The sequence below is a fragment of the Marmota flaviventris genome, chromosome 11 (assembly GCF_047511675.1).
Source record: "Marmota flaviventris isolate mMarFla1 chromosome 11, mMarFla1.hap1, whole genome shotgun sequence".
NCBI lineage: Eukaryota > Metazoa > Chordata > Mammalia > Rodentia > Sciuridae > Marmota > Marmota flaviventris.
Window position 1 is genome coordinate 55104481 of NC_092508.1, and position 12173 is coordinate 55116653.

Here is a 12173-nt window from a genome sequence, read left to right on the forward strand (position 1 = left end):
ATAAATGATGTATGAGCTCTGACAGATTTTCCAAGGGGGAAGAAAGCTTTCCTTAAGAATCAGTATTCTTTACTATCCCATAAATGTACTCATTAGCACTTTGGGCCATGCCCTGCATCCTGTACGGGCTCAATAAAGATTAATTGAATGAATGAATTTAGTTTAGGGTAATATTATTCAAGGAACCATGTTTCTCGGTGTCCAGTTTAAAAAAAAAAACTATAAAATGATGAAGCACTATCACTGCTAGAAATCTTGTTCTTCCTTCATATCACAGTAAGGTTCAGCTAGGGTTCATATAGAATATTATGATCTTACAGAATTCACTGGATATGAAAAGGGAAGAGCACATGATCACATTAAAATTTATGGTGGTGCCGGCGGCATGGCGCTGGTGGGGAATTGCAGTTAAACACTAATAATAACCAAGTATCACGGCAAAAACATTGACACCCCCTGACATTTACTGGGGGCTTCTTAAATCTTAAATGTGGAGGTAATGTGTTTAAGTCCATATTTGTGTTGTCAACAAGGTTATTTTCAGAGATAAGCCAAGCCGTCTTGTTGATAATTCAAAGTAGAAAGCAGAAGGGACGTTTAGGAGAAAATCCATCCTGTTCACCAGCCAGAGGATAATGCCTTGTCCGCTGTCCGCAGTTTTCAGAAAAAAAAGAGTCCTTGATTTTTGAGGTAGAAAATTTCTTATGGAAGGAAATTACAGAAGCACAGTTGGGTCTCTCCTCTTTCCCTCCAAGAAGACAGAACCAATTGAATTTTTAAATAAAATACTTTCACTCAATAACCAGAATCCTAATCTTAGCAGAAATTAAATTCCCTTCTAGATTGTAACACTGGTGGGATACAAAGAGATCTAAATGTTTTGTTCTGTAACTAACTATAGCAAGGTAGCAAGCAGTAATTTATATTTATAATCATCAAACATCATTTGCATTTCCTTATCAATGTAAGCAGCAACTAGTTATATTTACTTTAAAAATGGCAACATTATCATAAAAATATAATAAAATCTGCATGTTAGAAAAACCTATTTTTTCATCTTCATATAGGTATAACCTAAAAGATGGCAAATTTTTAATTTAGGAAAAGGTGATTTTTAATGTTCTTGCCAAATGTCAGCACTGGGTACTGTAAATTAACTATGGAGCTAATCAATTTGAATACTATGTTTAAATTACATTTAGGACTCCTATCTTTTCATCATGTAAGAATGTTCCTATTTTTATTCTCTCTGCCTACATCTCAGAGCCTCAATTAGGCACTGTGGGCTTCTAGCTGACATTCCCTTTATCCACATTTATTTTATAAAAGGAAAATGGCAAAGCCACACATAATTAAAAACCTGGTGTGCTAATAACCAAACATACAATTGGGCAGAAGGATAATCCAATCCATTTCCTCTCACAGGAGAGTAACCTCCATAACTCACTTTAAGCGCTGCCATTCATGAGTTATGGGTCATTCCCCTTCTAGTGAAAATAAATTCTCCCGCACCATCAGCCCGAGCTGGGTATTTTTCTTAGGACATGTAAATTGTAAAAGTGTATGAACATAATCGTGTCTGGTGTTACAGGGAGAATATGAGCTCTTGCTCATGGACAGGGGCTTGTAAGGAAATGTATGTGGTTTTGGGACCGGGACTGCCTAGTTACAATACAGAATTTTTGATTAAAGTGAATTTATTCTTGAGATTTTTATGGTGTTGGTAAACTGCTTAATCTGTCGCTTTGTATTTTATGACGCCGGCTGAATCCTTCAGGTCAGAGAGATCCAGCAGCAGAGCCACAGTCGTTTATCACGGCCTCCATTTTCCACAGTGCATGACTGTGCAGTGGCACTTTCTTAACTGAAACCTGGCACCTAAGGGTGTTAAGTTAGGAGCTTTAAAAAGTTTTGATTTTTCATGGGTCTCATGTTTAATCTTGGCTCAGTGATGTTTAATAAAAATTAGGGTGAGTTTGGCAGAGGCCTCATATTCTTGAAATTCACCAAACTAGTTTCTCACAGCACTTTAGAGATCTGTCTTTCTGCACAATTCATGTGCACCAAGTGATCTGCTTCATTTTCTGTGCTCACAAACCGTATGTTGTATTATATTGAGTTCAGTAGTAATTTACCATAAATACAATATAAACTGTATTTCTAAACATGGACAAAACATCCTGTCTTTATCCTCAAGGGGGAAAAAACATAAAACACATATATTCTCAAAGTTTGAAAGCTACGTTCCCTAAGAATTTCATTTTCTTTTTCTTTTGTTTTGCTTAATGCAGTAAATGTGCTACGTAAGCTATGTTTGCTGTATTATCTTAGTTGAAGTAAAAGCCTCAATTTTCTCAAGTCTTTTTCTAAAATTTTATTTCATTTTTATTGACAAGTATTATAGGTATCTAATTTGAAATTTTCCTTGTACTATTTGTATGTCTTTTAGCACATTTGATCAAAATATGAGAGCAGAGGTAGAGATATATTGACCAATTTTTATTTGTCCACATTAGGGATTCTTGAGAATGAAATGAAGAGAGTTGACTTGCTTTGAAATATGCCGTAGGTTTGCTTTGAAATATTCTAGCAAACAAAACACTGCATGTGAAGAGACAAATGAAATAGGATTGATGAAACTGGATTCCTGTTGCCATTGGCTAATGAAAACATGGCTTTCAATATTGTCTTCTATTTTTTGTATCTTTTAACTTCCCAAATAAAGACTTTTAAAATTATGTTAATAAATAGATTAAAAAATTAAGTCTTGGAAGTGGTTAAGTATAACTAAATATAATCGTCTAAATGAAGTTTAGTTTTTTCATTTATGCACAAAACACCCACTCAACACATACAATTGTACTAGACAGGCCCCTGTTTCTGTCTGGCCTTGCTGAAATTTACATAGGTAAGCTTTGTAGCATTCTTTGATGTTAAGAGTTATCATATGCCCAAAACATGCCTTTGGGTTTTATGATTTGATGATAAGTGCCTTTAGGAGCTTCTGGTTGTAAAAGAAAGTCAGGTGTAGACTATAAGGTCTTCCAGCTCTGAGCTTGATAAAGAAAGCATCACTGTGGACTTAAATATTTAATTAATGCCAATATTTGGCTACATTCCTCTTAAGAAGAAAGAGGAGCAAATTTGATAAAGCTCTCCCACTCCCATGGATAACTGGGCAAGCTACAGTTGGTTGAAATGATGTTGCCTTATCTGAAAAGGAGCCTGTAAGCATTTCAGTGCTGGAAGGCATCCCCTAACAGCTGGTAAGGTTCTGGTCCCTGGACCCTGAAATGAATCTGAAGTACCTTTTTTTAAGCCATCAGACCCAAATATTGGCAGGAAAATCTGGTTACTATCGTTCATCTGGTTGGGTGTTCCCCGCTCAGTAGAGGATTGTGGTTGATTGCTGCTCTTCTCCTCCACGTACTTACATCACACGTCATCTGTAGTTGGCAAAGATAGGATCTTTTTTTTTTTTTAAAAGAATGTAGGTTGTGGAATCAAACAATATAAATTTACTTTTAAATACCTTTAAAGACAGCCTCCCTCCTCCCCAGTAGGCAGTTGAAGTCAACTTCCACCCTAACACTTGAGAAAATCTTCTGCCTACAAATCCTGGCTTTGGAGCATATGAATAGTTTATACTCTTCACCCTGCCCCTCAGCTCATGTATTGAGAGGTTGCAATTGTATCCAAAAGCCAATGAATTATACCCCCAAAAGCAGAATGCTTTGCTTGCTGTAAATGCATGTAGAGCCCAAACATACACCTTAACATTTTTTTCACCACCTGTATGCCACCCCGTGACTGGTATATGTGCTGAACTAGAGATGGGGGATGATTGAAGACATTCCTCTTAGAGAACCATTCATCCCAGTTAGGAGACCTAATTTCATAGACTCCTCATGTTAAGACTCCTCATGTTGAGAGTGGCCTACCAGACCTGGGCAAGCCATTGCCACTGCAATTTGGGATCATTTATGGTGATCTTGTATGTAACATTTACAATGAAACCCTCAAAGAGCACGTTTTGACTGAAGTACATTCAAATGTACTTAGTAATGTAGAAAACAAAGCTTCCGACAGTAACCCTGCAAATACTGAAAATTAAATGTTTCTTATGTCAATACTGCTCTTCACCCCACAGTTCACAGGACCTCCAAGTTCAAGCCATATACACCTGGGTTAAGACATGACAGCACAGATTAGGGATATGGTGTGCAGGTTCTTCTAGAGCAGGCACTTCCTTGAGAATCGTGTCTTCCAAAGCCATTGTAATAGTTTGAATAATATTCTTTGCTCTTCTTGTCCAGAAGAGAGAAAGAGGAAGGGAAGGAAGAAAGACAGCACTCCTCCTCCCCCAACCACCATGCTGTTGCTCATCCTCACCCAGTCCACCAGGGTTCTGCAGTAGTGCCTGCACTTCAGCACCTTCAGTTTGGCATTTCTGCTACCATTTGGAATCTCTGATACATCACTGAATTCCCTTCCTTTCAGTTTGCCATCTGTCAGATCTCAGAGTCAACAGGATGAACTCCTAAAGAAATCCCTCGTCATTCAGTGCCTGCAACAGTCAGGTTCAAAAAGAGATGAGAGGATAGAATTTCTGGCATCACTTTCTTAGATTACTGTGCCAGGGCTGCAGACATGACAAGGGCGTGCAGCCCACATGCATCTTCTCCAGGAACAAAAGCAAGAGCAGCCGGCCATTTCTACAATTACCCTCTTCCACAAAGGATCCATGTTGTGTTGGTTTCTCATTAGAAAAAGGCCCGTGAGGTGCTATTGAAGTGTGACAATACTGCATGTGAAGCAGGAACCAGAATCCTGGTCATGTCCTTTACTGGCATGTCCCTGGTTCCTGGAGTAGCTTAAGTGCTTAATAAATATTTGCTCAATGAATAAATGAATGGACTTTTTTCAAAATGTCACCTTTTATTTCAAGTTAGGCCAGTTTGGTAAAGTATGACTTTATTCTTAAACAAACAAACAAAAAGAACTTACAAATACACACAGAGTATATGCATTTTACTGAGTAAATGTTCTTTATGGAAATTTGAGTATATAAAGGAAAAATTTTGTCACCTGTAATCCTACTACCCATAATGTTTTGATATATATCCTGATAACCTTTTTCTAATGCATATATTTAGACATTTTATAAAATTAGGATATTATATACAAACTACTGTCTCTCTTTAACTAAATATCTCTAACTAAATATCTAGTCAAATGACCATATTTAAATATCCAGCCTCATTTATAAAGTATTGTATATCATCAGGTACACTGTGGTGCACAAGAACCATGTTTAGATAAAAAAAAATTGCCCAATGGCTCTGTAATATCAGCCTAGTACTAGTGTAACATACTTCATGGAATAAAGCACACACCAAATAATTCTTTAATGTTCCATCATCTCAAAAAGTATTGAAAACCTGCACAAGTAAACCATGTAGAGGCTGGATAGCACAACACATAAGAACACAATCTCAGCTCATGAGGCAGGTTGCCTGGGCTCTAGTCCCACCTCAAATGCTTTTCAGCCCAGTGATCTTGTTCTTCAGTATCCTCATCCATAAAATGGGGAGATAAAAATGGCATCTACTTCAGAGAGTAGTTGTAAGGATTAAATGGGTTAATGATTTTAGGGTATTTAGAAAAATGCCTGGCCTATACTAAGCATTATAGAAGGAGTTACTGTTGTTAATATTATCCTAAGACTCATTTCTCAAATATACAAATTTCTTGATACAGAACAGGCACTTAATAACATTTGTTAAATGAAAGAATCCTCTATAACACCAGTAAGTGTTCATATTACAGCCGATATTTTTGTGTCTTTTGGGACTCAATAGAGCCACAAAATGAAGGTCACTTTTCTCTGGCCATAATATTCCTCCATTCACTAGTAGTACTGTCAGCTTTGAAATGGTGGTGTATCCTAGCTGGCTGAAATTTTATGTTAGCTAATGACATAAATTAGTTGGTACTCTCCATGACCCTGAGAATCAGTCTTACTAGTTTGGGTACTTCGGAGATCTTGTTACTCCATTTGATATAGCTGGGGTTGGGGTTATCCCAGCCCAATGAAGGACTGTCCCTAAAGACCTGCTCAGCAGGTAGTCACCCTCTTTTCTGAAGAGGGTAACAGGGAACCAGGTCTATAGGCTCTGTTTCCTTACTTAGACATATTGCATTCACGCCTATATTCCTGATACAAATCATGAGGGAACACAAGAAAGAAGATGATTAACATAAAGCTCAACAAAACACAATTGCCAGGTGAAAACAAAACAGTAATAATTTTGTTTGGAAGCAAAATAGTACAGTAAATGATTCAAAAGTGGGATAAATGCATTAATGTATGCCTCCTGCCACCTTTCTGTTTCCTCTTGAAGGTGAATTATCTTTAGCAGGCAGTTGACTTTTTCTACTCAATGTGGGTAAATGTGAGTCTGAATGGATAGGGCCAGAAGGAAGATGGATGAGGGTGGGGGAGGGGCAAATGGACACTTAGTGGCAGGTGGACACTTTTCAGGCCTGATGATTCTCAGAAACCATTTACCAGGCAGCTTTAAATCACAGTCAAGAGATAGGTGCTGCTTCAGTAACTCAGGTATCACAGTTGAGAGGCAAATGTGTTTTGTGGGACTGTGAGTATGTTTTACTTCAGGGATTTGTTATTCGGAGATACAGAAATGGGATCTATGGTCTTTGAATACTATAAATTATTTTTGAAATTCTAGAAAGACAGGCCATGCCTTTCATCAAATTCTTAAAAGTGTCCATGACACAATAATTTAAGAGCCTGATGTTGGATTTCCAGGGGAGAATAAAAAGGTGAGACTGCTAACTGATGGCTTCAAAATGATTTGGGATGTTGATTTTGAACCTATTAGATGGCATTTGATATTCACTTCTAACTAAATATCTAGTCAAATGACCATATTTAAACGTTATCCTTTCCCTAATGCACTGATTCATCGGCTAATTCTAGTCAATAACATTTCACAGGCAAAATCTCTAAATTTCAGTGCAGCATTGCTATTTTAAGAAACTTGTTTTCACGGTACCATAATATTATTACTTTATGATAGACTTTCAGGATTTACTTAGCATTAGTAAAACCAAGTCCAATGAAGCTGACTAATAGTTTCAAGGTAACATAGATGACAGAAAAAAAATACATTTATACCTCTTTCTCCTTTCAAAAAACCACTTTCTAACAAGAACAGAAATGGACATAAATTCCCCCTTTCATGGAACCATAACATTTGAAGGCAGAAAACAGAGAGAATGGTTCATAATTTAGTGGAGAAGAGCAAGAATGGAAGGATTGGAAGAAGGGGCATACATGAGAAACAATGCCCCCAGACCCTGCCTCAGCTCAGGAATAGAAGGCCTCAGATATCACAAAAATGGGCTAAGGTGGGATAAGGGTGCCATGGAAGCAGTGAGTCCCCAGGTCCCCAGCTCCTCTCCATGTAGTAGAGGTTACGCTCACCCCTACTTGTACAGTAACCAGCAGCCAGACTAGAGGACACCAGCAAAAGAAAAGTCAGGTCATCCTGTGGTGAGCCCCAGAAGTCTGTAGGCACTACCCGCACACAGGTGCAGGGTGAGCTTTGTATCACTTTACTCTTAAAATGTGCATTGGAGCAGAAGAAAACAACTGAACAACTATTATTAGTATTTTCAGAAAGAAAAAAGAGATAATCCATCCATAGGAAAAGAACAGAATGCTATTAGAAAAGGAACAGGAATAAATTCTTGTAAATAAAAACTTCTGGAAAGAAAGAAGAAAAGTCTGTATAGAAAATGGAGCCGGGTGCACGCCTATAGTCCTAGAGGCTTGGGAGGCTGAGGCCAGAGGAGTTCAAAGTCGGCCTCAGCAACTTAGTGAGGTGCTAAACAACTCAGTGAGACCCTGTTTCTAAATAAAATACAAAATAGGGCTGGGGATGTGGCTCAGTGGTTGAGTGTCCTGAGTTCAATTCCCAGTGCCCCCCCCAAAAAAAAGTAAATGGGAAAGAAGAGATTTTTAAAAATAAGGAAATCAACACAAGAAGTCCACGATTCAACCAATTGTAGTGCCATTCAATGAGGACAAGAAAAATACTGAAGAGAAAATTAACAATAAGAACAAAATTTAAAAGCTGATGTGCTGAAGAAGTAGAACATGCAGATTAGGTTTACCATGAAAACTGATTGAAAAAAGTCTGAAACCAAACATACCTTTGTGAAATTGATGGACACCAGGAATAGAGAGAGGATTCTAAAAGAAAGAAAATCAAGGAACACTGAAAATAGGCTGAGGCAGGAGGATCCCCAATACAAGGTCAGCCTGGGGCCTGTCTCAAAATTAAAAACAACTGGGAATATGGCTCAGTGCTAAACCACCCTTAGCTTATTAGGAATAAGAATGGTATGTTCTCAAAAACAACTTTGGGAGCTAAACAACAACAGAGCAGTCTTTTGAAATTCTGAGTGAAACTGTTTCAACCTAGAATTGTTAGGCTAAGTAACAAGTGAGTACAGCAAATAGAATATATATATATATTTTTTTTTTAATCTGAAAAGTCCCCAAAACAATTCCCCCAGTGGGGGGAGGGTGCTTTCTCATGAATCCACTGGCAGATGTGCTTCTTCAAAAGAAGAGATTGAGGAAACAGAAAGGTGTGTAATGCAGGAGATAAGAGATCAACCCCAGAAAGGGAAGAGAAACCCCTGAAAGATCATCAGGGGAAGCCGGATCAGGTTACTCCTAGGACATAAAGAATCAAATAAAAGCGTGACACTTTTGACTCTTTGTGTGTTGAGAGGCATTTTACAGAGTTTGTGGGTGAGAAGACTGTAATCTCAGAGACTCAGGAGGCTGAGAAAGAAGGATCCCAACTTCGATGCCAGCCTGGGCAACTTAGCAAGAACTTGTTTCAAAATAATAAATAAATAAAAACCTGGAGATGCAGCTCAGTGGTACAGTGCCCTTGGGCTCCATTCCCAGTACCACAAAAGTAGAAGAAGGAGGATGAGCAGGAGGAGAAAGAAGAAAAGGAGGAGGTGAAGAAAGAAGGAAGAGAAAAGAGGAGAAAGAGGGAGGAAGGAAACAGAAAAAATCAGCAGCCAGTTTCAAACTTTGAAATGAAGGGCACACATGAGCTTTGACATGAACTATTTGATATTTCCAGATCATTTCTTAGCATGCCCATATTCCCTTTTGCTATCCAAATGAAGTTGTATGTTTTTCTAAGTCTAGCAGAGGACCCAAGTTAATTTTTAAAACTAAAATTGTCAACACAGGAACCTATTATGCAGAGTTTTGTTTGTTTGTTTGTTTTGTTGTTGTTGTTGTTTGGTAATAAAACCCATTATTTTAATTATTCTAAGAGATTTCATTATTCTAAGAGAAAAGTCTTACTTACAGTTATTCACCAGTGAGCCTAGATCTTGGAGAAAAAACACATATGAAATGTGAAGCAATTTGAACTCTGTCTTCTTGCCACCTGATGACGATTTTAATAAGTAATGAAATGGAAGACTTGCAAAGTAAAATGCAAGGTGGATTAAGAAAATGCACATACCTGCCTTCGCAGAGGTGCACTTCCTCTTCTAAACTAATAAAAGGACCAGTAGGAACCAAAGAACCATTGCTGCTCTTGTTTATGTAATTGTACCAAACTGCTTCCAAAAGAAATCACATCACAGCTATGAGCTTCACATGTGTGGCTAGTAGAATCAGGGAAAAAAAAAAGAATTCCAAGTCACGGTTACTCCACTTGTTCCTTAATCTGGGCTGCCTAATCCTCTGCCAAATTCAAGTTTCCAAGGCTTACACTGCTTTATTACCTGTCTGCATTCAATCTGTCCACCAGCCTAATGTGAATTAGTTTAAGATAATTTCCAGAATGTCATCATCTAACAATGTGAGTACTTCTAAGCTGTTTCTTTTAATATAATAAAAGATTTTATTATTTTTTTTACCTGTTTTCATTTGAATGGCATCTGGGTGGGTACATCATTCAGTTTGTATTTCATGGGCTTCTACCCTCTACAAATGGACATGATGATCATCATTAAACTGTACAATAGCAAAATGCACTCTGCCTGGGTGTTTGCCAAACTGTTGCTGTATCTGGATAGGATAACCTCCTCTCTTAAGAAGGGAACAAAATAGTCTGAACTTTGTCCTGGTGTAGCAGTGTGGGCCACTGTGACAGCAAGTTAATTCATCACCATGGGGACCCGAGGCTGTGCCGCTGACCACTCAACTTACTGTCATCTAAGAGGGTGGCAGTTAATCATTTCCTTAAATGATGTGGGTATGATAACAAAGCTGATGGTTGCTCGGCCCACTAACCTTATCCATCCTCCCTGCCCCCGGTAGTGACTGTTGATGTTTTCCCCTTCTTTGCAGACCGCTGGGTTTCAAGAGATTCTGACCGAGGTGGAAATTTTAGCGGTGATTGTGGGATGCCTGTGTCATGACCTGGACCACAGGGGAACCAACAATGCCTTCCAAGCTAAGTAAGTGTTCTAATTGTTGTTATTTTAATGCATTTGCCTTTCTGTTCCGAGCCAAAGGTGACCAATGCTAAAGAGTAAAGCATTAATTTCTGGCATCAGAGGCCAAGGCCACGCAGGCTTGGGCGTGCATGTCATGGGGCCCATCCATCTTTATAATTCCCTATTCTTCTTTTAATTGCAGATTTGCCCTTCATGTCACGCTTGTTGATTTGGTCTGTCTCTGTTGACCTCAGTCAGAGAACCAAGCTCAGATTTTAAAGGGTCTACTGTTTTCCCTTTCAGAATATTTGCCCTCATGGTGTGACATGCTTCTACTCTCAAATGTGGTTTTAGACTATTAAAATAAAAGCAGTCATAGGGAATTTTATGAAGCAAAATATTTCTTCCTCCTCCAATATAATCGCTTCCAGGGTCCCTTTAATGTTGGATATGTATAAACTGTAGTGAAGTAAGCCACATGTAGGAGTGTAGTCTTTGCTCTTTTTGTCTCTATTCCCATGGAAAAGTAGAAAGCAGACAAAAGAATTGCATAAATACAGGGGTATTTGACCCTCACATCATGTGACTGGATAGAATAATCTGTCCCTAAGCAAGTTGTTGCTTGAAGGTGCACACTGTGGCCAAAGCCACAGAACTTAGGGGTGCTGGAAATAGGACCAAATCTCAGGTCTCAGGATTCTGGGATTGAGGGTTCAATTTTCAGTTCTTTTTTTACTGTCTATCTGCAAACAAAATGATACAGGAGATCAAAGGAGAGATCAATAGAAAGAAAAGTTTGGGGACAGGGAGACCAGAGAAGGCTGTTAAGAAGAAAGTGAGATTCACTTTCAGATGACTGATTCCAAAGTCCCCAGAAGAGATTGAACTCTAGTATCTGAAATTTCAACAGCCTCCTCTGTGACAACAGATTGCTTTCCACTTGAAATTCATCCCTTGAATTTCAAGGAATTTTTGGTCCCTAAACACCAACTTTTGGAGTCCTGGACTCTTGCTTGTGGTCCTAGTCTAGCAGATAAATTTTAATTTTGTGTCCTTTTCTATTCATCCTACATCCTATAGCCCACAATTCAATATATGAATTCATATATTCACTTTTCAAGATCCAATATCATATATTTCTTGGCCCTCTGAAGGTTTTGTGGCATCCTTTCTGGGGAAAAAAATGAAAGAAAAGAAAAAAAAAACTTATTCAGTCTCACAATTCAATCTCTTGCCACTTTTCCTAGACTTGTAAAGGCTTTGGGGGGAAATGTCACAGTTGTGAGAGTCTGAAACACATCAGAATCTATTCTCCCAACTCAGCTGAGTGCTCAGCATTCCCTGCCAATCTTTCTATATCTCCAGTCAGCTCTGTCCTTTATTTCTCTTAGAGGTTACATACACCAAATGTCCACACTTCCTAAACCATCCCCTGCTTCCGACCTCCCCCACCCCACTCAGCAGATCACCTTGCCTCCTACATCACAGAGAAAATTGAGGCCATCAATCGAGAACTCACTCAATTTCCTCCCCTGCCACCTACAAACTTATCTATCCATCCCATCCTTTCCTCCTTCCCTCCTATCTCAGTGAAAATGCTGTCCTGGTCTAAGGCTGACCCTTCCACCTCTGCTTTGGATGCCTTCCTTGCTCTCTCCTCTGGG

The 12173-nt window shown here is 38.7% G+C and overlaps 1 protein-coding gene across 1 annotated transcript in view; it reads left to right on the plus strand.

Moving 5' to 3' along the window:
- Pde11a (phosphodiesterase 11A) overlaps positions 1 to 12173 on the plus strand; it is a 369570-nt gene that overhangs the window by 285829 nt on the left and 71568 nt on the right. Inside the window, exon 13 of the mRNA XM_027946092.3 lies at positions 10421 to 10530. Within this exon, the coding sequence (XP_027801893.2) occupies positions 10421 to 10530 (110 nt within the window). The remainder of the gene's footprint in view (positions 1 to 10420; positions 10531 to 12173) is intronic.